General features: G+C 41.2%; 1 protein-coding gene across 2 annotated transcripts in view; it reads right to left on the reverse strand.

Annotated features, from left to right (window-relative positions):
- RAPGEF4 (Rap guanine nucleotide exchange factor 4) overlaps positions 1–26,423 on the reverse strand; it is a 980,403-nt gene that overhangs the window by 404,192 nt on the left and 549,788 nt on the right. For both annotated transcript variants that reach the window (XM_078681558.1, XM_078681557.1), the window contains one exon: positions 23,061–23,122. In XM_078681558.1, coding sequence (XP_078537684.1) covers positions 23,061–23,122 — 62 coding nt within the window. The remainder of the gene's footprint in view (positions 1–23,060; positions 23,123–26,423) is intronic.

Genomic DNA, 26,423 nt, shown 5'->3' on the forward strand with positions numbered 1-26,423 from the left:
TATCGACAGACATCATGAAGTTAATGATGCAGTTCAACAAAGATGGTTGTTTTTTTTTGTAGGTACACCGAGTGAAAAACTCAGTAAATACATGTTAATAAAAAACAGAAGAGAATGCAACAAACAGAAGAGAATAGTTGCTGACTTTTATATATCTGCATATCACAGCCACACATTCAGGAAATTTGCTTAACTTTCACACTGTGCACAATTTAATTTAATTATTATTCCCTATACAGGAAATATGTTTCCCTTGTATTACAACTTTGACGAAGGGAACGTCATGATCTGTAAAGCTAGCAAATGCAAACGTGGGTCCTCCCAATAAAGGTATCATCTCTACAAGGCTACGTGTGTTTTCTTTTTTCATCTCTTTCTCAAAAAAGGACTGTACTAGACGGGTCTAGCAGGGACAGTTTCTACCCCATTGGCAGATGTCAGCATAGCCTACTTGCAAAGTTAATAAGGTACTCCTTGAAATAAGACCTGTTTGTTGTTGTCAAGTTTTGTGTATCAATATTGTTGTGTAGACCAGATGTACAGCACTCCACCAATATGAAACATTTCTTGCAATTAAGTATTTGAAGTCTTTGCCTCCACTTCAATTATTTGCTTAATGCTAGATAGTGTAATGCTGCAGCCACTCAGAAGGCCTATTGTTCTAGGTCTCCCCCTTACTCAGCTAAAGGCTGCTATTCACGTAAATGATCTTTCATGTTTGCCTTTATTTCATACAAACATCATGATTTAAACTTCGTTTTATTGGTCAATGCCTGCGTTTTTCTTGTGCCTCTCTGTCAATGGATTCGGATGCACGATGAGCAGGAAGTCCGAAGTGGTCATAATGTTGACTACTTTGTGCTCCAAATGTGGGCATTGCATGTTTGTGATGATTGGTTTGGGTCACTGTGCAATTTACTTCCAATGGTCAGACTGGGACAGAAAATCGGCCTGGACACTTTTGCAAATTAGGACAGTTTTTAACTTGTAAAAGACAGTGTTTTGCAAGGTGAGTGACACTGCATGCATTTGTGCTTGCTGCAGGTAATGTTTGTGATTAGGGGTGTGTGAAATTCATGTAATTTGCATTTGCATAATTATGCAAAATTTTGGGTACATTAAGCAAAATGCAATTCCGTCATTTTGCACTATTGTTTAGCAGCTTCAGCAATAAAGTTTTACTTTGAATGGTATCATTCACCGATAATATTTTACCACAAATGGCATATAACTACGAGAAGTGACATATTGGCGTAATTCCAGAAATTTGGCCTAACAAGCGAAACAAGAAATTCCCAATATTATGCAAATTACGCCAGAGCAATCTAAATTTAACAAAGGCCTAATGGTAATATCAGGGAAATCATCTGTAAAAACCAGCCCACCAGATATTTAAAACAGGCCAACAATGAGTTAAACACCCAACCTAGACACCGACCTGTCAGACTAGCCTTTCTGGCTCTGGCCCTGTTAATTGCCCTCCTGTGATTTGATCTAGTGACACCATTATGCATATATATAACAAAGGGGTGAAAGCCTCTGTCATAAAATTGCCACCGAGTCCAGCAATATTAGCGCTCCAATAGGTAGGTCAAAGTCGCACAAGAAAACGTTTAACAAAGTAACACGATCAGTTGCAGACTTTGCTTTTGTTGAAATGTGTACTTCGTATCTGCTTCTTAAAACAGAGCTCGGGCATTTCCCAACAACTGAGTGCGATGTGTAGACAATTCCCAGTTCTTGTTCAGTTTAGTATGCATGTCACCCTTTTCCAACAATATTTTTGGAACTAGTTAATGGACAGAGATGAAGTAGCCATATATTTTTTAACAGTTTTAAGTAATCTGCATACATATCATTAAGTCAAAACTATAGACAGTTTCAAAGACTAACTTGAATTTTTTTTAATGTTCTCTGCAAGTTTGCTGTGTTTACAAATCTGCACATTCTGGAAGTAGACATCCTGTAATCGTGAACTTGGCATGTCTCAAAGTCTGTGATAAATTGCTCCCACTGAGATGCATACAGCTTTTCCAGTAAACAGTCTAATAGCAGTTGCCCAGCTTTTTACATTATGTATCGCCTCTCTGCCTTGTTCATCTCAGTGCCAACATAATCAAAGTTTAATACAACCAACACCGTTTCATTCATCTTTGAATTCATTTAAGCTTGCATTAGAATTAGCAAAACACAGAATCGATATTTTAAATGGTGGTCTAGGATCTGTGAAACAAAGTGTTGTAAAGTGGTTGAAAGAAGAGTAACCTGCTGCAAGAAGTGCAGACGTGTATTGTAAGCCAATACATACTTTCAAATGTAATTGTGTCTTATTTTGTACCTATCTGAAGCCCTTTATATACCTTTGAACCTGGGCATCTTACATGGTGATATTGAGTGTTATTTGCTAAAACAAAAAGGAAGTGATAGTCAGTGGCAAATGTAAATATAACTGATAGTTTTTCGATAAAATGCATGTTTATAATGAAATAAAGTGTGGAACCAGAACCGGAGAGTTGCACCAAGAAAAGAGGAGGCATGGTCTTAGGGGTGTGCACAAATTTACCAGTGAGGTAATGTTCCATTTGGAGGCTTTAAAAATAAAGACAAGTCAAACATTAAGGAACAGGAAAGTAGAAAGATGAGATCTGCTACAGAGTGTGAGGCTCTGAAAGAAGTAATGTTAAAACACGTGAATGCATAATCAGCTGCCACCATGAGAATAAAAAAGAGCTGCTTTAATTTGTCCTGAGTCTTTAGTGCTTCCTCAAGTCAACACTACTACAATGATCTGTCCTTCGCACTATGCTAGATTTAACTTTAACTTTTCCCTGATCCAAATTTCCAATCATGTTGTACTTAGATTCTGCTCTACATAATTCGAGAATGCATTTATATAATCAAATTATATATAAGAAGTAAAAAGCTGCCACCCGCTCTTAGGGGCTTTGTTTTTCCAGCAGGTATCCTTTCTTGTCAATAACATTAATGTGACTTGGTTTGTGTACCACTGTTCTTTACTCTTATGGGCATGGTAGGACGCAGCAACCCATCTGTTCACCTACCTGCACTTTGATGCTGATTGTTTGCCTCTTTCATAAACACCGGGGAAAGTGGAGGGAATTTCACCACCCTTTCAATTCTTTTCTTTAGGATGAAGAATCTCTTCTCTTCTAAACTAATCCACTAAAAGATCTTTCTTTTACAAAGGTCCCACACTCATGGTGAACAGCTAGTTTTGGCCCATCAACATGAAGGCACACTAGTGGGGTACTATTACTTAAAGAGTACCTAAACAGTAAAAAATATTGAGAACACAAGTATTTAGGTCAATATGTGTGTACGATCAGCAAAAACTAAAAACTAAAGGTATGTGCAGAATCAAGTCTTTCAGATTTGTTATCGGCAACCAGAAGCAACTACAGCACCTGGTTTTGTCTCATACACACTTACTATGGGGAAAAGTGACATACCGGCAGTGCAAGGGTCTTGTAAATAAGCCCCTTAATTCTCTAGAGAGATGTACTCATACTGGCTGGTGGCATTGTTTTACCACTAAAAATTTGACAAATACAGGAGTTCTAAGTTTACCTGTGTACATGATATTACACTAATCCGCTCATAAATGCATCAGAGAACATACGAGGCCACAGAAGTCACATTGGAATTACAGGTGCCATACAAAAATCGGACTATAGTTGACACCACTAAAATAGTATTTGGGATTTGCTTTAGCAGGATGTCAGGTGGAACTGAAGCCTTTGACTTGCAGCAGTCTGAAAACAGCCAAGGACGACAGCTGACACTGGAAGAGGCCTTTGGGGAGGGCAAGAGAGGTGAAGTTTGGTCACAAGCTTGGGCCTGAAGCTTGGCCACAGTGTTAAGACAATCTTGTTGTTCTGCTTACAAGTCCAAGCAATAGTGTAGGCCACTGAGAAAGACTCACTTTTCTAGGACGCATAGTGAACAATCAGCTGCGCCGATGGTAGCCTATGAGAAAAGATGCCCCAATACACGTGACAAACCCAAAACATCAAGCAGCCCTGGGTGATAATGAAACCACTATTCAATAACTAAATGAGAGACTATCCTGCTAGTAACAGAACCTAAACCCAGAATGGGGCCGTAGTATGTGAACTAAGTTCATTAACAGTATGCTATGGAGACTCCCCAACCCGTTTAACAGGTGCATATTACAACCTTTCATCGTTTAGAATATTAGCTTAAAGTTATTACTCCTCTACAGTACTGCAAATTTCACAAAAGACAAGTAAAGTTTAGAAAAGTGTGTAAATAGAATCCATAAAATTAAACAGATGAGTTAATTATCCCAATCTTGACAATTATGACCATCACATAAATAACTAAAGGCAACAGATTCCATAACATTAGACCTTTCACCCCTAACCACAATCTCTAGTCGGCTGTTCAAGCCCTGGTTATATCTCTATGCCCCACACACCAGTCTGCCTAAATATCAGTAGACTACCCTCAAAGTTCTTGTTCCTTGAGCTGCTTGGTTCATTACTCACAAAAAAACTGGAAAAATCACCTCTCAACTCCCTCAAATGGTTGACTCTCAAAACTCGCTGCATATCCTGCGTCACTGACAAGGTCACACATAAACAAACCATCCGATCCAGCATAAAACTCGACTGTGAAGCAAACGTATAGATTTAAGAAGTACATCAATTTGACTTCTCCGGTAAAAAAAAAAAAATCTTCATCCTGAAATGCACTTTCTCTGGGAACACACCAGGGTTTGAAATGCCCAAACAGTGCACATAAAACTTGCTCCTTGTAATAACGTGGATTATTGGTTGGAGGGATGGTTGTACCACAAGTAATAATGTCACTGTTCGTGTTAAGTCCAGTAAAGGTTTTGGTAATTTAAACTTCACCTCCAATCCGTGTAGCTATGTCAGAGAGCAGATATGCATCATTTAAGAAAATGTGTAAAGCATTTACAGGTAGATTCATGAAAGGAAAATCGGCTCGCAAAGGTTCAGATTCTGCAAATCTGGCCCTTTGCGAGCGCAATTTTTGCATTTGGGATTCATCATCCCAAATGCAAAAATCGCTAATTGCGAAATCGCATATTTGCGAGGAATTGCATTTAAGGAATCTCTATTTGAGATTCCTTAAATGCAATTCCATAACCATTTTTTTTTTGTGAATTCGCTATTCCTGGCCGCTATTTACCACGAAGTCAGACTTCGTGGTAAATAGCGAAAACTCAGAAAAATGCACTTTAGTGCATTTTTCTGAGTGGTATGTTACACACACACATGTCCTTTGGACATGTGTGTGCGCAACATCTGGCTACATTTGCTTTTCAGGGGTGCTACAGGGTGTCCTTTGGACACCCCTGGCACCCTTGAAATCGCATCCTTATTTGCGATTAGCAAACTGCTAATCGCAAATAAGGAATAACTCCCCATTCATTCCTATGCGCCTTTAGCCCATAGGAATGAATGGGGAGTTATTCCTTATTTGCGATTAGCAATTTTCTAATCGCAAATAAGGAAGATGTAGGAATCGCAATATTTTTTGCAATTCCTACATGAATCCCGTTTTGCAAGTCCTTAATAGCGATTCCTTATGAATCGCTTTTACAGACTCGCAAAACGGGACTTTGATTAATCTAGCTGTTAGAAATAATAAAACAGTTAAAAATTCGAAAGCACAACATAATAAAAATCCCACTCCGAATCATAAAAATAGAGAATATCTTAAGGAACAAATGGCTCCAATAAGGGGATCCAGGAATATGAATTTCTAAAGTTTTAAATAAAAATAGCACCAAAAAGCGCACAGACCCAACCAGGGACAACTGCTTGCCTAGACCAAGACAATGGTAAGGTTTGAGCCAACCGGGATGCAGAGAAGCTCGGAGATTAGGACCAAGTTGGTCCCATTGAAAGAGAAACATTTTGGGAGTATAAGTTGTTGTCCAAGAAAAAGCGGTGGTGCAAGCTGGATCCGAAGTGGGGTTTGATGGCGGTGGGCTGCTGAAGCACAGTGTCCCAGTGCTGATGTCAACAGAGGCTGCAAAGCTCCGAATGGGTCATTAAAAGTCAATCAGATGCTGCACAGTGTCTGTTCCGGGGAAGCTCTATACTTTCAGTCTTAGAAACTTTTCTGGAAGCTGGAGTCCCTTCAGCAGTACAAAGCAGCAAGTTAAAATGGGCTGGCAATTCAACATTAATGGCTTCAGCTTCTAAGGTGACACCAGCCTACATTGGTTCTCCTTGCAGAAAGATTTCAAAAGTTTCTAATACCAGCCATGGGTTCCAAGACTTCAAGAACAGCACTTGAGGGTCATGACTCACTTCAATTGAAGGCACTAGCAGGGAACAGGGCAGGTCCAGGTGAACTGGTCAGCTGGGCCCTTTCAGGAAAGTGGTCTTTTTGAAGCGTGTGTGTCCATGTAGTGTAACAGGAGGTCAGCCAACTGAAACTTGGACTCCACTTCTTTGTCCTGGATAAAAGCGTGAGTAGCATAAGCCTCTCAAGTCTTCTCACAGGTCACAACAGCAGGTGAGGTCCTTCTGTCTTCTATTGGTCCAGTAGTGTTCTGAAAAATGTAACCTATCAGCGTCCGACTCACCTGAAGACCAGGGTCCGCAGGAAGAGACCGACTTCTCACCTCCAGGCTTGTCCTCAACACCCACTAATTAACGAGTGCGGGTGATTAGAGGAAAGGGGGTAGAAAATAGAGTGAAAGATTTATTCCTAGAAACAACACAGCTTATGGTGTGGCAACTGCACAATCTCCTCAAGTCTCTAGATAGTCGTCCACTGTCATCATGCACCCCTACATGAGCAAACACAAAGAAGAGGTAAGTTCCTTTATATCATATAAAGTTACCCAGTGATGTCAACCCCAGTCCCTTCCCTCCACGCACCTGAGGCTCACTTACCAACGTAAAGTATGGAGGGTATCAATAATCCAGAATTCCTATTACTTCATAGGAACAAATCCAGCTATCTCTATTGACTGCAAAGGACAGGACGCTACAAACAAGGACTTGGTAAAAGAACAAATTTTCTAGATCTCATCAAGTCAACATTGTCTCATCCAATTCTTGCTCTTGATTGGGATATATATAGCAAGTGAAAACAATGCTGCACGTATCAGAGAATGGCTCGCAAAAAGTGATCTAAATGTATGTGGCCCTTAAAGTGCAAGGAGAGAGGTGCTACGTACAGTGCTCTGACCAAAAATACAGGGGTGGGGGGAGAAAAGTGGTTACCATGATACTTTGTAGCCTTGGCTCGTCCTCTGTCTAGGGACAGGAAAGCCAATGGGGACAAATCCACTGCTGTAGAAGAAACTCCGTCAGGCTGTCAGGATGAAAAATCACACCGAAACAGGATACAGGTAATTTTGGAGCTGGCAAGGAAGAACCTTCTCCCTGATAGGATAAGTAAAGCCAAGCATCAGGGAAATAACAAATGTATTACATTTAAAAAGGTATCCTTCTGTAGCATTCCCTTCATTCACTGGAGCTGAGGGCTACTTAAGAGGAGTCCAGGAACAGAAGCGCCAAAGGCAAGCCCGTCTGCGCCAGTCCATGCCCGAACGCCACTAACCACCAGAAATGCTGCTCCTTTTTAGGTTGACCCTAGGCAGCACGCATGCAAGACCTGTTGTTATCTTCTCTATCTGCTTTTGGCATGCCCAGGAATTAGCATTTTTTCGTTGTTTGCCATTTAGAAATACAGAGATTTTATTGGTGCATTGGGTCTGATTCTCCGGCCTTTACGTACTTGGGTCAAGCCCAGGGGATTTCACTCATTGGTTGCTTGCGTTGGCCATCCCAATACGTCCGCAGTTCCTCCTGGTCATCCTGATCTGCCTTTTGAATTTGTAGGCTATCAAAATCGTTTGAGGCTTTCAGGCCATTTCATGGAGCAATGCTCCGTTCGGCACCTGCAAAGTCCGGTAGCTCAAAAAAATGCGAGACCTATTGCATTCCTAATGCTTGTTCCTAAAATGGTAACATATTGCCTATATTGTCATATACCAGCATATATCTTAAAAGTATTAGAGGAGATATGATCCTTTATAGAACTCTCAGCACATTATGTACTACGCTACTGTTGTTAGAACACGAGGGCTCTTATCTCTTCAGGACCTGTAATTTTACATGTTCACTCTCTACTCCCCAGGAATGACTTGAGCATCCTAGTAACAAAAATGCTGTCAGTTACAGCATAACATAAGCAGTCCTTCCCAGGTTACAGAAAAAGCATGACTGACATCTAAAAAGTTGGCAAACACCCAGCTACGTGGGCTTTACTGCAACACCCGCTCTATCCCTAGACATGCCTTGGAACTTTAGGACCTTTTGACCTCTTGAAAACCAGATAGCTGTTTTATATCAGAAACATGGCTCCATTCATCAGCACTTCCAGGTATATTGATGGCTTTCCTCCCAGAATATAGTCTAATTAGACAAGATAGAGAGTCCTAAACAGGTGGTGGAGTAGCTATCATCTCCGGTGAACTATTTAGAGTCTTTCTATTGGGCTTGCTTTTAACAGATTGGGAAGAGCTGTGTATTTTCCAAATGGAAACCCTATCGAAGGTAATCTGGAAGGTTGCACTAGTATACCACCCTCCAGGTCCCAAAAAGGATTTGAGTAAAAAATGAATCGAATATGTGGCACCACATATTTTGGCACCCGATAAATTCATGCTAATAGGGGATTTTAACTATCACGCGGAACTGGTTTCTGACCCTGATACCTCACGTCTGCTCTCTGACCTAGAATCATTAGGCCTCTATCAAAAAACACATATACCTGGACTCACATTAGATCTGATATTCACACGCTCTCCTAACCTACAGGTCAAATCCCCTATGCCTCAGAATTGGACAGAACATTTTTCTATCAATTTTCATCTCTGTGTGGGCGAATACTTGGACCTTAAGACTGTAGTACCTAGAAAGGTCAGACCTTGGAGAAAGGTGTCTCCAGTCCTGTACTCCACATTACATCTATACCTCTCCAACTGTTCATGGAGATATTAAAATTGTGCTGAAGGATTTTAATGTTGCATTTAACCAGGCACTATATGTTTTTGTTTTAAAAAAACGTAGCCACCCCAAAACTCAAAACTCTATGTCTCCCTAGTTTTCAGAATCCATAAAGTCAGGAAAAGTAGCCTGCAGGAAGTTGGAACACAATGGCATATGACTAAAACCGATGCAGACAAGCCAACCTATAAAGCAGCCATGACCACCTATCATAGAAATATCAAAATAACTAGGAAGTCCCATATAGTGGATAGAATTACCAATGCGGGAAACTCGACAAAGGAATTATATAACATGACTAAAACATTAATTTTGAAGAAAGAATATCAAAACGTTATGACACTTTGTCAAATAGTCTCACACAAGAAATGCTGGTCTCACCGGCCTCTTCATTGTCTAATCATTCATTCTCCTGGAATCTTTTGATGCAGTCTCCCCTGAGGAATTCCTGGTCCTAATAAATAATATCAAATCAGGCTCTCTTGAGGATTCTGCTCATCTGTACGTTATGGTAATTTTAGCCCCAGCACTCATTCCCACCATTACGAACTTGTTCAATCACTCCCTAAATACTGAAACCATTCCTACATAATGGAAAGCAGTGCATTTGAGATCCATTTTAAAGAAACCCACAGCAGATCCTTAAGAGTTTACTAATTACAGACCAATATCGCTTCTTCCTTTTCTTTGGAAAATCTTGGAGACTGTAGTTAACAAACATTTAATGCCTTCTTGGAAACCCATTCTTTACTAGTCCATTCCCAGTCTGGTTTCCAGGCATCCCACAGTACAGAAACTACATTGGTGGACATCTTGATTACCATTAGACTGTCTCTGGATGAAGTCCACCCAGCTACGCTGGAATTACTAGATCTATCAGCGGTATTCAATACCATCTTCCATACTATCCTAATCCAAAAACTTCTTAAGGGATCGGACCCATTTGGTGCAGCGAGACGTTTTTAGTTATGTAACTATGACCCTGGACAGGTGGGTACCGCAGGGCTCATCTTTGAGCTCCACCCTTTTTAATATCTATATGACCCCTAGCTCAAGTGATAAGATCTTGCAGGATTGAAGTCATTGTATCAACAGGGAGGAACACAGGGTTAGGACAATTATTTAAAGGGGTCCAATGTATGTGTCCTAGAAAGACTATCAACAAAAAGAAATACAGAGTTCCCCGGTTACAGTCAGCTAAAGGACTGTCATTGGTCTCTCTCTTGTCGGGTCAAACAGTAAAAAGGTGAGTGTAGTGAACCCTCTCTTGGAATTTTTGGGGTACCTCACACAAGTCGCCGGTTGGACTACACTTGTAATCCCACCCGGTGATCGTTCAGCGTCATCATCGGTACCCTGCCCCTGCGCCAGGCTGGCAGTGCAATGCCTGTCGGGCAACAATACTTGTTGCTCTTTGGCGGGGATCTTCTATTCCTTCGCCAAAGGGTGTGTGGATGTAAGGGGCCTCTTTCTGAGCGCCACGGCGGGACCAAGCCTTAAGCAGTTGAATGGGGAGACGCATTGACCGCCAATCGATAACATGGCGGGGATACTTCCTCCTAACAGGTGGTATCCACCAAGTCCTGGCCCCACCCGGTCAGCTCGAGGAAGCCTCCGTAGTGTAATAAACGGGTAAGGTTGTTCTAAATTTTACCATCACTGTATTATTGCGGCTGGTGTTACGGTTTAATCCAAGGGTTAGTTACCCATACACTGACTCCATCTAGTGTTCTTTTCTGAAACTTCACAAAGACATGTTTGAAGTCTGATTTTCTCCCCACAAATGTTGTCTCAATTTCCACTAGCTATCGCGCATGCTGACAGCACAGTAATAGCCCTTGATTTTCACAGGTTTTTTACTGCATGACAAACTTCCAACCAACTTTGTTGGATACCACTGAGCATGCGATCTTCCTTGAGCAAACCAAAGGCATGCTCACCCACTGTATATTATGACAGTCACAAAACGCGAATGTTTCCACGTTTGTCCATGATGTCTCTCTGGTCTCTCCTTAACAGTACACTTCTCTCTTCTCTCTCCCATTTAGTCCTGGGAAGGGTCCTGAGGAAAGGACTGCCATACGACACCTACCAGGTCGTATACTGGGCCCCCTGATCACGGGGGAGCCCTTGCAAATCATATGAGCACCCCTTGGTCCTGACGAATTGCTCTATAAGCAAGAAACATGTTGACCATCCACTCACCAAGGGTTGAATGAGGCTTACTACCTTGATAGTTCTGCCTCTATACCCCTTGTATTTTTAATAGAGCAGTGAGCCATATCATTAAAATCCCAATTTTTGGACTCCACTGACTCCTTTTATTTCACCCACGCTCACTTTTGCACACTCACATATTACCTCCTTGCATGGTCCCCTTACATCCACACACCCTTTGGCGAAGGAATAGAAGATCCCCGCCAAAGAGCAACAAGTATTGTTGCCCGACAGGCATTGCACTGCCAGCCTGGCGCAGGGGCAGGGTACCGATGATGACGCTGAACGATCACCGGGTGGGATTACAAGTGTAGTCCAACCGGCGACTTGTGTGAGGTACCCCAAAAATTCCAAGAGAGGGTTCACTACACTCACCTTTTTACTGTTTGACCCGACAAGAGAGAGACCAATGACAGTCCTTTAGCTGACTGTAACCGGGGAACTCTGTATTTCTTTTTGTTGATAGGATTGAAGTCATCCCACATACGGATGCAATACAACTTATTATTACCATGGGAAACACATTTGAATCCACTAAAATCAGTTTCAGGAATTGTAAGGAAGAAAATAGCCCTACAGATGTCGTCCAATCGCCTTCAACTAAACACAGGAACGATTGAAATCTTGCTTTTTGGAAAATATCCCTCCCTTTGGTCTGATGACTGGTGGCCGCTGGAACTGGGGCCACCCCAACTCTAAAAAGGTAGTACAAAATTTGGGCATACTGGTTGATGATGCCCTCTCTATGAAAGAACAAGTACATCGCATCTTTGTGTCCAGTTTTGGAATTATAAGCCTGTTCAGACAAGCCATTCAATGGTTGCCTTTCCAGTCCAGTAAATCTATCACTCAGGCACTTATTACAAGTCGCCTAGACTATAGAAACACTCTTACGGTTGCGGCAAATGAAGATTTTTTAGCCAAGTTTCAAATGGTACAAAATACTGCTGTGCGCCTGATCTGCAATTTGCCATTCCACTCTCCATTAAAACCCACATTGAAGCTCTTGCATTGACCTCCAATAAAAAAATGCTCCCTATTTTAACTTCTCTGCCTTGTATAGAAGTCACTCTTTGGAAATGATCCACTCTATCTACAGAAGAAGTCACAGTTTTATGCACCCACACGCAACCTCAGATCCAGTGGAAATGTTTTACTTAATCTCCACCATATTCACACTGCCAGATATGGGTGCAGATCTTATTCTTACCTGCCCCCCCTCCCCCTACAACATTGGAACAAGTTACCCTTGCACATACATGCCTGCCTGGATTTTTCTTGTTTCAAGAAATTTCTCAAAACCTGGCTCTTTTATTTCTTTCTGGTATTACTGTCCTGTTTTAGAGTGCTTAGTGCAGAGAATACCAAGACCCTCTTGGGGGTGATTCGTTTGCGCTTTACACATATAATTAGCATACCATAACAATAGCTATACCTGCTACAGTGAAAATAGCTTTTAGGGCATAAGGACATGTTTAACACTAAACCTTTACTTGCCTTTTTTGAAATATCATGCACCCAGCCTTTTGGGTCTCTTTAGGAGTAACCTAATAATATTTAAAGGTTTTTTTTATTTTGACAGGTCGACTTTGTAGTTTAAACCTGCACACCTGGTGGCAGATTGGTTCGTAGTTATAAGTTTTGTGGACTTTATCACATCAGATAATTACCATTCGTTATCAAATTTAAACCCCAGTTTTATATTTTGGCAGGTCATACAGCATGAACTTAGCATGGGAAAAAATGGCCAGTAATTACCGGAAAATGCTATTTTAGTGTGGTAATGGGGTATGGCATTCCCCTTTACTGGAGAAAAGATTACATTGGTGAGATATTGATGGTATTATACACCAGATGTGACAAATATTGCAAGAAACCCCACGGCATCAAGAATGAGGGTCTTAGTAATAGTAAGAAAATAAAAATACCCATTGCTTAACATAGAACTGATGAAGACAGCATGCTCATTAGTATGTTGCAAACTAGAACATCTATGCATTTATTCTTGTAAAATTATGTAGCCATATTGAAAGACCTATTTTCCCCCAGAATGAATTTTGCAAAAGAAGATTAGTCAGCCAAGAAACATTTTGGATTATTTTGCAATTGCAGTAACTATCACTATGGGGTGTTGCCCTAGCTGGAAGAAAGACTGGGCATGTGACTAGAATCTCGTAAACAACAAATAACTTAAAATAGTGTCCCAAAATGACCACCATAAGTCAATGAAATGAGACAAAAGTCTGCAGTGCCAGCTAAAATATGGGAGAACCTCACGTTTCCTGGAAGGCAATGTGATCAAATTTGAATTCTCTAAAAGCAATAAGCTTTTAAAAAATATACTCCTAGTCAAAGGGTGGGCAATATTGTACCGGAAACAGATATATGAAAAACACAATCCGTGCAAGGGTTGCAGCCAACGAGTACCAAAAAATTTGACAGTACCTGGCGCCATGCCCATGAATCTGGTTTATCACGGATGTGTAGATAGCTAATGACATACATAGTGTGTGTGTCTTGGTTATGTACTCTCTTTTCTATGCCATTGAATTGTAAACAAATTTGATCCATTTATTTTTAGTGCCATTTGTAACTGAATGTGTATGGATTATGTCTATTGTTTTTAACATTCTGTTTTAATTAAATATTGTTAACAATACATCGATATATATTTTTCTAATATCATAGGTGTTGAGATTATCTGTGGGTAATATATGTCAAGAACTTCTTGTGCATGTCTTGTGTGGAATGGTCTGAGAAGATTGTGGGTTGAATGAGACAGTAACTAAATAACAATACTCTACATTATACAATACTGCCCAAAGGATACTGTTTCTCACTACTGTATAGTACCCTATTCCTTTGGTCTGAAGGGGTTCCTCTTTTTTTCCATTAACCTTCTGTGATGACACCAATGCTGCGACTGCCATACCGCCCAGCATTTATGCCCTCTACCCTGACCAGGGCATTCACCAATACAGTGCTTGTTTCTTCTCATCCAGATGGCTAGACCTCCTGTAAGGTGAAGACTTCTACTACCAGTATATCTGAAGTCCGGGATATTTCCACCTCGTATGGGGGACTATTGACAGCTACACGCCTGGAGCGCACCATTTAGCACTTAAGCGAAGAACTCACCCATACCCATTGCTGAGCCTTACTTTCTATTGTAAGGTAGGGCCAAGCTCCTGCATAAAAATGTGGCAGCTCTTAGGCTCTTGGCTGAATATAATGGGAAGATAGGGCTGGTACTAACTGTAGTAAAGAGGATCTGGAGACAGCAGATGCCTTTAGCAGTATTCTTTATTGTTGTAGATAAGAGGTGGAGTAAGAGCAGACTCTCCACTGCAGCAGCAACCAGTCAACTGCCACAATGTAGAATCCACAGAGCAAGCACACAAGGAACATAGAATATAGAACATCAAGTGCAGGTATTCTTAGAAAAGACTAGAATGACAACTTACAATGTACTACACATCTTCTCCCTTTCTGTTGTTTGAGGAAAGAGAAGAAAAGAAAGAAAAAAAAAACGGATAAAGGAAACTTAACAAACAAAATCTTGCAAATAAGCAGGAGGCCGCCGAGGCCTAAGAGAACGTGTACAACTGGAATGACCTTGATCAGGAACAAGATCCTGCGAAAAAGCAGGAGCATCGCCACCACCAGAGACATTAACTTCATTTTGGACGAGAGAACCAGAAGGTGTGTCATTTGCTAACAAGTAGCCACTAGTAGAAGGACCACTAGAAACAGGAATGGGAGAAGTTGAATCATTATTAGGTAGAGGAGACGAAGAAGCAAAAGACTTCTCCCTCTTATAAAGAACAACTCTCCTAAAGTTCCAACACTCCCTATTATTAAGAATGACACAATGGTTGAGAACCTTCTTGACCTTGAATGGTCCCTTGACATTTGACAAAACTTTTTGTAACCTCCCCAACTTAATCCTGACCAAATCACCTACCGAAAAAGGAGATGAAGAAATAGTCCGGGAAGAAAACTCATCAACCTTGGTTTGCTCACTATCAAAAACATTACCCTGAGACTGCAAAGTGACAACATTCCTCATCCAGGACGGAAACAACTTCAAACCAGGATCACGTCCTCTCATCAATTGAAAAGGAGACAAATCTCCGCTAGCTAAGGGGGTGGTACGATAGGCCCACAACATTTCATTCACCATTTTCCTGACAATATGACCACTACTGGAGGCCATTTGGATAATGCCCTTAACAACTTTATTCGCCCTTTCACAAACAGCATTGCCTTGGGGGTTATACAAGGATGTACGATGATGAGAGATACCACACTCTTTCAAGAAAATTTGCATATCCTTGGATGTGAGTTGTAGACCATTATCAGTAATAATGATAGAAGGCAAACCCTCATCTTTGAAAAGATTCCCTAAAAATCTGATGGTATTAGGTGTAGTGATATCATTAGTGAAATGGACCACTAACCATCTAGTGAAGACATCAACAACAACAACAGCAAATCTGTCACTTTCACCTAACTCACCCATGGGACCAATGAAGTCAAGAGAAATAGTATGCCAGGGTAAATTGGGACTCAGAATGTGCGCACCAGGAACAACTTTAGGACCAGTTTTTAAACGTGTGCCCCTCATGTGCCAAAGCCAACAATTTAGTCCTCAACCCAAAGGGTGGTATGAATTTCTCACCCTTAAAAAGAATGTCACCAACAATTGAAAGCTCATCCAGGACCTTAATATAAGGTCTACCAGAAACAGAAACAGAACTCTCACGTCTAGACCCCAATCTGACGAGTCTGATAACCTCCTGAAGAGTAGTATCAACAGTCATTTCCTTAGACCAATCACTAAAGGAAAAAACACCTTCACCCACAAAGATTGCGTCTTCAACTGAAGCAACCGCAACATCATCCAAATTCAAGGGCACCACCAAATTGTGAGGAGAACGCCAGTCCAAAGATAGCCTCGAAAGACAATCGGCCTGGACATTCCTCCAACCAGGAATGTATTCCATAGAGTACTGAAATTCTTGTAATCTGGCTGCTAGCTTCATGAGCCGAGCCCTTACCCGCCCCACCAGGAGAAAGGACCTTGATAAGAGGCTTGTGATCAGACCTTAAAATGAATTTCATGCCCCACAAATATGTGCGGAAGTATTCAACAGCCCAAGAAGCAGCTAGCGCCTCCCTTTCGATAACAGAATAATTTTTTTCTGTGTCAGTGAGGGTCCTAGAGGCGAAAGCAATGGTGACTTCCGACGCCCCTTTCATTTGTGACAGCATAGCACCCAAACCATGTGCGCTGGCATCCACAGTGACAATTGACTTATTATGAATGTCAAAGGAAGACAACATCTTGGCATCACAAATCTCATTTTTGATATTTACAAAACATTCCTGTTGTTCAACCCCCCAGGTGAAACCAATACCACGTTTAAGCAGAGATCTTATACAAACAGTCTTATCAGAAAAATTCTTGACAAACTTTGAATAATATTCTATTAATCCCATAAAGGAACGTAGCTGATCTTTGTCACAAGGAGGAGGTGCAGAGCGAATAGCCTCACACAAGTCTCTTTTGGGTTTGATGCCAGAGGAGGTGATAGTGTACCCTAAATAGTCCACTTGATCCACTCCAAACAAACACTTATCGTTGCGTAGGGTAAGACCAGCATTAGATAATTTCTCCAGGACAATTTTGAGAGTGGAATTATGCTGACATTCAGTAAGGCCATAAATCAGGATGTCATCCTGAAAATAGACAACTTTGGGCACACCTTCGAAGATGCTAGAAACCATGCGTTGAAAAACGCTCGCTGCTGACTTGAGACCAAATGGCAGACGAGTGAACTGATAGGTACCCCAAGGAGTGATGAAGGCTGTTAAACTTTTGGAGTCCCTGCGCAAATCGATTTGGTGGTATGCGCTCCTGAGGTCCAGTTTAGAGAACAATTTGGCGCCATTGAGAGTGGTAACTAACTCAGCTATGTTTGGCAGAGGAAAAGTGTCAGCTACTACACAGTGATTAAGGGACCTGAGGTCGACACAGAAACGGAGCTTGCCGTCCGATTTCTTGGTGACGACAATGGGCGAAACCCAAGGAGAGGCTTCGACAGGCTCAATGACCCCAGAAGCTATCATGTCATCAAGAATACCTTTGACCTCGTCCCTAATGACTATGGGAATACGTCTCACCTTGTGCTGGACAGGGATTGAGTATAATCTTATGTGAGTAGCCCTTAAGACGGCCTAGGCTCTCCCCAAAAACATCTTTAAAGTTGGAGAGTAAGGAAAGCAACTCCGTGTCCTCCACAACCATGACCTGGGGATTAGCACGGGGGTTGACAACAATAGAGAGATCGTATTGGTGTACCCAACCAAGGATAGCAGGACCCGATTCCGAGACATAGACTTTCCCAAAAATTTGTCTCGTAGAAAACTTACTGTTGGCCTCAAAGTAACCAAGAATGTTTAGGGGTTCACCCTGATACCCACCAGGAGAAATATCTTTTGGAAGGAGTGGACCCATTCCCCACAAGTCAACAAAAAGCGAGTTGGGAATTATGGTGTAACGTGAACCAGTGTCCACCATCAAATAAACATTCTTATCATTAATATTGAAAAGTGCTTTAGGTCTGTTTTTTCGTTTGTGCTCTTCATGTTGGAGACCACCATCATTACTAACAACTAAAATCTTGTCTGTGTCATCCCTGACTTCTGAAATGTCACTTACACATGACACAGATGAACGAGCTTTACTTCTGCAAACACGAGCATAGTGCCCCAACTTGCCACACTTCATACATTCTTGCTTAGCTGCAAAACAAAATTTGGAATCAGAAGCATGAGCAAAACTACCACATCTCAAGCATTGCTTAGAAGGAAGAGGTTTAACAGTACTTTGACTCTTAGCGTTGACTGTTTTTCTGTTGAAAAACTTCTTCTGCTTAATGAGAGCAATATCGTCTTGATCATCATCCTCTTGTGGGGAAAGCATGTGTGAATGACAAGACACTTCACCAACGTCACTTGAAATTGCTCTTTTTTCTAATTCTTTCATGCACCCCTCGGATTGCTCAATAACTTTTGCCAAATCAATTGCTGTTTGAAGATTGGGATTCTTTGCTGCCCATAGACGCTCCTGAATTTTTTATTGTTACATTGCACAATGAGCTGGTCTCTAATTAGCTCATCAGTCATATTGCCAAATTTGCACTTGACGGACATTTCGCGCAATCTGGAAACAAAGTCATCTATAGTTTCACCCATTTTCCGACTTTTGGTGTAAAACTTATATCTATTCATCACAAGGTTTTCCTCCTTGGCATATCTGACCTCAAGACGAGAAACAGCTTCCTTATACTCATCTAAAGGAGCTTGTGCACCAGCATGAAGGACTTGTGGCAAGAACCTGAAAACACGCTGGCCCTCTTTACCAAGAGAACTCAAAAGAAGCGCTTTCTTGCGTTTAGCAGAGTATTCCTGTGCATCTAAGGCATCCAGATAGTTCTCAAACATGGGAAACCAGTCTTCCCATGATATGCTGGGTTGGCCTGGGATGGGAAGAAAACTAGGAGGTAGAACCACAGTGCCACTCTGTAAGGCTACTTGCTCAGACATGACTGATTTTGTAGTGAAGTAAGGCAATTAAACAAAGGAGGATAAATGGTGAGTTGACTGTAAAAAAAAAAAACTGTATTAAACACCCCAATGAGATAAGTCAGAAAATAGTCTAACAGAATTATATATGAACGAGTTTGAATAACGTATGCAGGAGAACGTATGAGCAGATATCGCTAATAATAGGCAATTGAAATAAAGTTTTACTTGATGAGAATGCGCAAAAGACGTGCGCATCGTCGTTGCATTGCTGGAGATGAATCGGTTACTATGGTAACAGAAAATGGCTTCCAACAGCGTAATGACGTAGTACGCTGCTCCAATAGCGTCGATTGCCCCACAGACGTGTAGACGTTGCACTAAGCGTCGTACAGAGAGTTGAGACGCGGAGACTGAAGGCGCGAAGGAAGCGAGTATGCAGACGTCACAAGGACAATCGCTAACTCCCTTTGAACGCTCTAAGACGTCATCAGTTGAAGGGAGGCGAAGACAGGAGCAGGAGACAGCCGGAGGAAGAGACGGTGGGCGTACAGAGGAGGAGAACAGCAAAACATTTAAAGTAATAACTTGCCGATTCCTTTTGAAAGTCCTCCGTGAATCCGTGAAGTCTTCCTGGAAGAGCTGTGGTTGAGTAGAGAAAACGGAGCCAGATTCATCTCATATCGGTCTGCTCTTAACTCTTAGGGCTGTGATGAGTCGATGGGTTCAAACGAACGTCGCCAAAATATTGTAGTAAAGAGGATCTGGAGACAGCAGATGCCTTTAGCAGTATTCTTTATTGTTGTAGATAAGAGGTGGAGTAAGAGCAGACTCTCCACTGCAGCAGCAACCAGTCAACTGCCACAATGTAGAATCCACAGAGCAAGCACACAAGGAACATAGAATATAGAACATCAAGTGCAGGTATTCTTAGGAAAGACTAGAATGACAACTTACAATGTACTACACTAACCATACCTGCAGCTACAAAAGAGAAACAAATTAAAAATGGACCATATCTATTCTAACAAACAACATTCTTACAATCTCATCTTGCAAATTTTACATCATAGGAGGCACTGACAAATAACACTATTTGGAATACTTCAACCATGTATTCAAAAAGAACAATTGATGGACAGAATGGTGAACAATGTCAAACATTCACACAAGTACAGAGATCTGGGCCTAAATCTATCATTTTTTGAGCTGATGAGGGGTGATACCCTGAAACCGGTCCTAGGATGTTTGTTTCTGTTCCAGGGAGCCCAGCTTGGTAGGTCGGGCTGGACTGATTTCCATATGACTGGATCCAAACTGGGGTGGCGCTGTGAGAAAAGAACGATGGATTTAACCCAGATCTCTTGACTGGGGGTGAATGTTTGAATTATTGAGCATTCCGTCCCTCATGTGTTGATGCTACGCAATTTATTCTAACACATTTAGTGCAAAAAAAAAAAGTGTTAAAAAGCACTAGTTACAATAATACTGATTGAGGGACTTTAATGTGAAGAGAAAGGATGGTTTCTTCACGACATGAAACTATTTGGCATTCTGATGTCTTAGCTTCTGAAAAGTCGCATGAATAGTTTTCACTCATGCCGCTGATGGCTGTGACCCCGACGCCTGCATTATGATTATTGTTATTATAATTGCACCTCCAAGTTTGCCCTGCTCGCGCACACATAGCTGCGCGTGATGAGCTGGCTGGACGAGTGCCACAAAAGGCCATTTACAATAACTATGATTGAGCACATCCTATGCGTGCATTTTCATGCTCTAGAAATCATTTTACAAATGTTAATGGCTAAATGATTGCTCTGCGGATATAATTTCTCTCAGCCCGGAGATAGGTACACGTGGGTCATCTACTTTTAAAGTTTCTTTCAGTGCATTCAAATCACAGAAAGGAAGCCTGATGGAAGAGCACTGTAACAGGTTTTGCGTTTTCAGTGACACTGGCCTTATGTTCAAAGCCTTTTTGTGGTTGCAAACCCCACAATTCACAATATCACTTAGGATTGCACAATGGTTCTTAAAATGTACCAAAGTCATTTTAGGAGTCAAAATACTTATTCTGATTTGTAAAAGGACTCAAAGAAGCCTCTGAAAATCGCAAAAAGAAGGGGCTCAAAAGGAGCATTTGCCTCCTATTTAAGATACACAAAAGTATTTATCAATGGTTTGTGACCGCTCGTGCAGCTGGAAACCATGGATCAGTTACCTACCCCTGGATTAGATTGTTACTGATTTGCAAATGGGAAGTTGTCCAAGAAAACCACTGCCTGCTCCGCCTGATCTTTTCCCAAATGGGATTTTTTTTTAAAGTATCATCTGTGACCGGCGGGGGCCAATTTTGCAATGTGAACCTACTGGTAAAAAGGTCGACTTGCAAAATAAACAAGAGGTCACAAGAACTGGGAGAACAATTTACATGAGTATATGAATATACATCTGGACAATTGTTTCTCCAATAAAAAGTAGAAGTGCAATCACGTGCCACTGATGCACCCCCACACCCCTCCCGCCCCCAATGACAGGCTGCTGCATGCTGCTTGTTTAAATAATATTTACTGAAAATGAGTGACTTGAGCATGTTACTAAACAACCAAGACTTGAATTACTGTTCAGACGCACTGGCACACTCTTAAAATGGATGCACTTAGACCAAAGTAGGGCAGTGCACCCCATTCCAAACAACGCAGTGTTAGCAGTGCAGGTGTAAACTTGCACCTGCAATGTAAATAACACAAGTGAGAGGTGGGCAGGCAGCAACCAAGCATTACTTTAAGAGGGGGTGGGGGCAACGAATCCCTCACATGTAGATGTAATGTGCGACTGGAGTCACTTGCAGGTGGACGTTGGGGGTATCCCTGAAATCATCATGTTTCCCTCCAAATAGGTCCTCGAAGGGGTGCACCAGCTTATTTGTGGCACACAATCAGTGGGCCACCTGATGGCCTCTTTGTACCTCTGCTCACATCTGTAATATGACATACAGGCACAAAGGCATATACCCATGAAAATGAGATAATGCCCCCATGTGAATACACCTGCAGAAGATGTGCAACTGCATTGTCCATATTACAGAAGTGGCAACTCAAGTGTCCGTGGCCCTTCGTAATACCATGAGGACCCAGGTACACAAAAAGCTTGTGCAAACACTGTTGCACCCCCAGGGTATTATGTGAAAAGCAGTGGCAGGTGTCAAAATCAATGAAAAGCAAAATGTAAACGTATTTTTAGAGATTGGTAAAATTGCAGAAGTTGAATATCAGGACATGGGATTGAAAACAGTAACATGGGGGTCACCACTGCTGCTGTTGACTCTAAGTGACGTCCATCCATTTTGATGACAAAAAGGAATCCGCCTCTGCTTGTAATGGTGGGAAAAGAGGCTTACTGACCCATTCCCCTGTCGACAAACTCATACAAGCCAGGTGTTCCACAGGACAGCAAAGAAAAACAATGTGCTCAGCAAGTTCTAAGCTCTGCGATCAACACTCTAGGCAAAGTAGCAGCCCCAGGTCATCACCACTCCAATAGATCTCAGAAATACCTTCCAAAGCACCTGAAAAAATAACCACCTAGGATTAGAGCATATGCTTGCCTAGGTCATAGGGTTTCATAACTGTATTTGTAATTTATTTGTATTGTGCTGCAAACCACTAACGAAGCACCAAAGCACCTTATCGGATGGGTATTCAGCTACACCATGAGCGGGTGGTTCCTTGGAAATGTGTTTATTTGCAGTGAAGTGCATTTCGGTGTCACACATGGGTTACCAATGTAGTGCTCTTTTCTATTTTAGGTTGCAGCACTTAATAGTGTGGTGGTCCAAAGAGTAAAAGAGTGGGCACAGATTAGATTTGTGTTAGTTCTGCCTTCGGAGCCATTGATGGAGGATGGGACTGTATTTAGAGTGGGCAAATCCTAAGCAAATGTGTCACTACAAATCCAGAGAATGTGGGATCAGCCAGAGAGAAAATTACACCAATGAATGATATAGCCCAGCACTTCTGGGCCATATATAATTTAAAGTGTGCGTCCCTCTTCTGTAGATCTGTATATCATGGTGTACGGTACACTGCATATTACTGTAAAAAAGATGTCATCTAGTCCTATCTTATTTTGACAGGTTTTGCCTTACTTCATTTGACAGATGCAATGCAATACCAGCCCCATTATGTAAGCAATAAGACAACCTACCTTGTTGCCGTGTTTGGAGATGGCGCATAGACCGCTGTTCATATTCTCCTTGTCTGACATCCCTACAAGAAAAAAAACCAAAGAACAAAACAGAGGTGGGTAATAGCTCGACACTTGAAAACTCAATATCGATTGTACTATAAAAGCAGTTTAAGTAAATGTGCTTCTCTATTTGATGGTGGTGTTTTTAGATAGTCATTTTAATTTCATGTTGGGATTATTTATGGTGTAGATATAACTTCAGGAAGCTGTGGAGATTTTTTACAAGGGCACATGGCAAGAGAAAAGGATACATGGTATTATCTTTCACATGAGCATGTTTTCTAGACTATAACCCCGTTTATATTATATAGTAAGGTAACCTTGACAAGAAAACCGATAAGCATGCAAGACAAACGCTGATGCAGAAGAAGATAAACTCAAAAATCAGAAGCAGTTTTGAAAAAGGCAGACATTTAAAATAAAAATAATCAATTCTTTGTAGAGGCCGAGTCTTTACATTTTGCACTCAGTGCTATTCATCCTAAACATATCTCGTTCGTAAATTCTTGTAATCCGTAGTCTACAATTGCTGTATCTGTTAACAGGACAGAAAAGCGACATATGCCATTTTCTATCATAGAAGTATTTTCAACCAGGAGGGACCATTCTTCTAGTACCCAATTCTCATAGCAGGTCTTTACTGGAAAATACAGCCTACAGTAGCCATGTGTGCAGAACTAATGCAGCTCAGCTCAACTAAACAATCTCACGCACTCACGTCCTCATTGGTAGAGGCCTGTAAATTATGTTGGGCCTGGTAACAAGATTTACAAGTCCAAGTTTTTGTTTTTGGCAGTGAAAGCAGCCTAAATCTATGTGCAAAATATGCAAAACCAGGTCTGGAAACAGCTATTGCTTAACTTTACCCCCCCCCCCCCTCAAAACTTGCAATTCCTTGTATTTCTGTGCCCCGTGAATTAAGAGAATCTCGTCTACCAGTAATTTTGGAGTGAGGAAATGGCGGGAACTTTTCTGAGGTACTTGTAAAATCGAAGTCTGGGAGGTCGAACAAGAAGTCTTTCTGCCTGCTACACACTCCACATCAGCTGGTACACAGTCCACTTAGTAGTATGATACACGAATAATCAATTCATGAATAGATTTCAGCACACCTCAAAACGGAAGTATTAACCAATAGTCCCCATTGTTTAGCTATTTAATGGACGACTGGATAGACAAATAGTCATTTAGGTAACACAAACCTGGATCGAATCACTGAAAATGTTTTGTACTGATGGTATTTAAATTTATTCGAAAAGCGATTTTTGAGCAAAATGTTATCAACTGAAATACCACTACCAACACCAAATTTGAATAATGCCGATAGATTTTACTGGTGTCAAATGTAACTATTGCTGACACAAATCATTGTATCTTATCTGACAAATCTGCTAACAAATTCAAATACCAATGATAAAACATTTTTTCATAATCTGGCGCCCAGTTTGTGAAATTCCGCAAAATATCATTGTATTTTTATAACCTAATATATTACAAACAAAACCCAGATGAATCATGTTGAGCTTAGCATACTTTCTTAAAGAACAAAATTGACGAAGAATGAAAGTGTATGTCAGGATATCGAAAATAAAATTATTGTCTGATATAAATATTGTGTCCTGAAATTCATTTACAAAGATATAGTTCCATCTTGAGTAGATTTTCGATTATTAATTACAATGGCGATATTTTTGTCAATGATATTAAAGGCAAGATATTTTTGTCAGATGAGATTTAGGCCACGATAGTTTAGGCCTAATATGTGGGATATATGTGGGCCCACTGAACACTGTAATTAATGACCATTGGCAAACAGCTAGTGGTTGAGAAGTCCCTTTATGTCTCATAAAAAAGACAAATGACAGAAGGCAACTTCCAGGGAACGCACAGGCTTGTCCAGATAGACTGATCGTATACTGAAAATTATCTAGGCACAGGTGTCTTAGAGGAACAGCTAGACCACTCAGTTCTTCAAAGTGAACTGCTTTCAAAGGTATATAGTGAATGACTATGTGGTGAAGGTTGCTATCATATAATGAGTTGTGAGCCACACTCAAAATTAGGAATGTAATGTGTTTTGGCACAGGGACGTGCTTGCCATTTAAATGCCACTTTGTGGTGTTGAATGTTCAAAATGCAAACCATTGTCAGTGATTATCTCAATGAAGGAGGCTTCCATTAAGCAGTGTGTGATCTGATGGTATTGCGTGGCTGTTACTGTGTGGGTGTATGCATTTCTACATCCCATAGTGTGAGCCAGAGGTTCTCTGTCCATGTGTGGATGTTAGTGTCTCCACGTTCCAATATCTGTGTGTGTTCTGTATTAGTGTCCCTGTTCATATCCTATCAGTTCAATTGTGAGTGCTCTCCAATCGCAGTGTTAATGGGCTCTTTTATCCCCAGTGTCAGTATATTCTTTATTCTACTATATTCTCTTTCCTGGGCCCAGTATATTTCATGACTTGGTGTATATCATACCTTGGTATATGTTATTTCTCTGCCCTTGAGTATGTTCCCTATCGCAGTGACAATTTAATCCTGTACAGAGGTCCCTGCCTCCATGATCCATTGTCCCTATATTCCCCCTATTCGATCGTCTCTTTGTGGCACAGGTTGTAGACCGTGATGCTCTCATCATCCTGTGGCTAGACTTAATCATAACTTGTCAGAACGGTGTGGGAAGGCGAAGTGCATGAAAATATGTGGGCTACCCTACAAAACTGAGTGACATCCTACAAAGATTTCACCAGATACTGCGGAATATAAGTAGATCTGACAGTTCCTCCCCACTCTTGAAAAGTGAAAAACTAAAAATAAAACAGAACAATTGTGTCTTTATTGTGGTCAAGAAGCCATTATGTGAAAAATTGCAACAAAAAGGCCAAATGAATCTGGAAGTCTGCGGGGAGTTCTAAAGATAGAATGCATATGTTCCTGGAGTCACCAAAGCACATGTAATTATGGATCTATTCTTAAAGTGTGCTACCATGAATAACCGAATATCTCAGTGATGATAGAGTCAGGGGCCCCTAGGAACTTTTATTACTGGAAATGTGCTTGTACTCACCATGTACCCATAGAACATAGGTCACGCATGGAGCATGTGAATGGTTCTGAACTTTCATATGCATTAGACTATCATGTTAACTTTAGCGGAACCCGTATCCAGAGGTACATATGAACCTCAGTATGAGATTATCCTAGATTTACTTTGGTTATCTGAACAGAATCCAGAAATTGACCGGCATAAAAGGAGTGAGGCATTTTGTCAGAATACTTTGACACATACTTTAGACCTGATGCATCACACCATACTACAAA

The sequence above is a fragment of the Lissotriton helveticus genome, chromosome 3_1 (assembly GCF_964261635.1).
Source record: "Lissotriton helveticus chromosome 3_1, aLisHel1.1, whole genome shotgun sequence".
Lineage (NCBI taxonomy): Eukaryota > Metazoa > Chordata > Amphibia > Caudata > Salamandridae > Lissotriton > Lissotriton helveticus.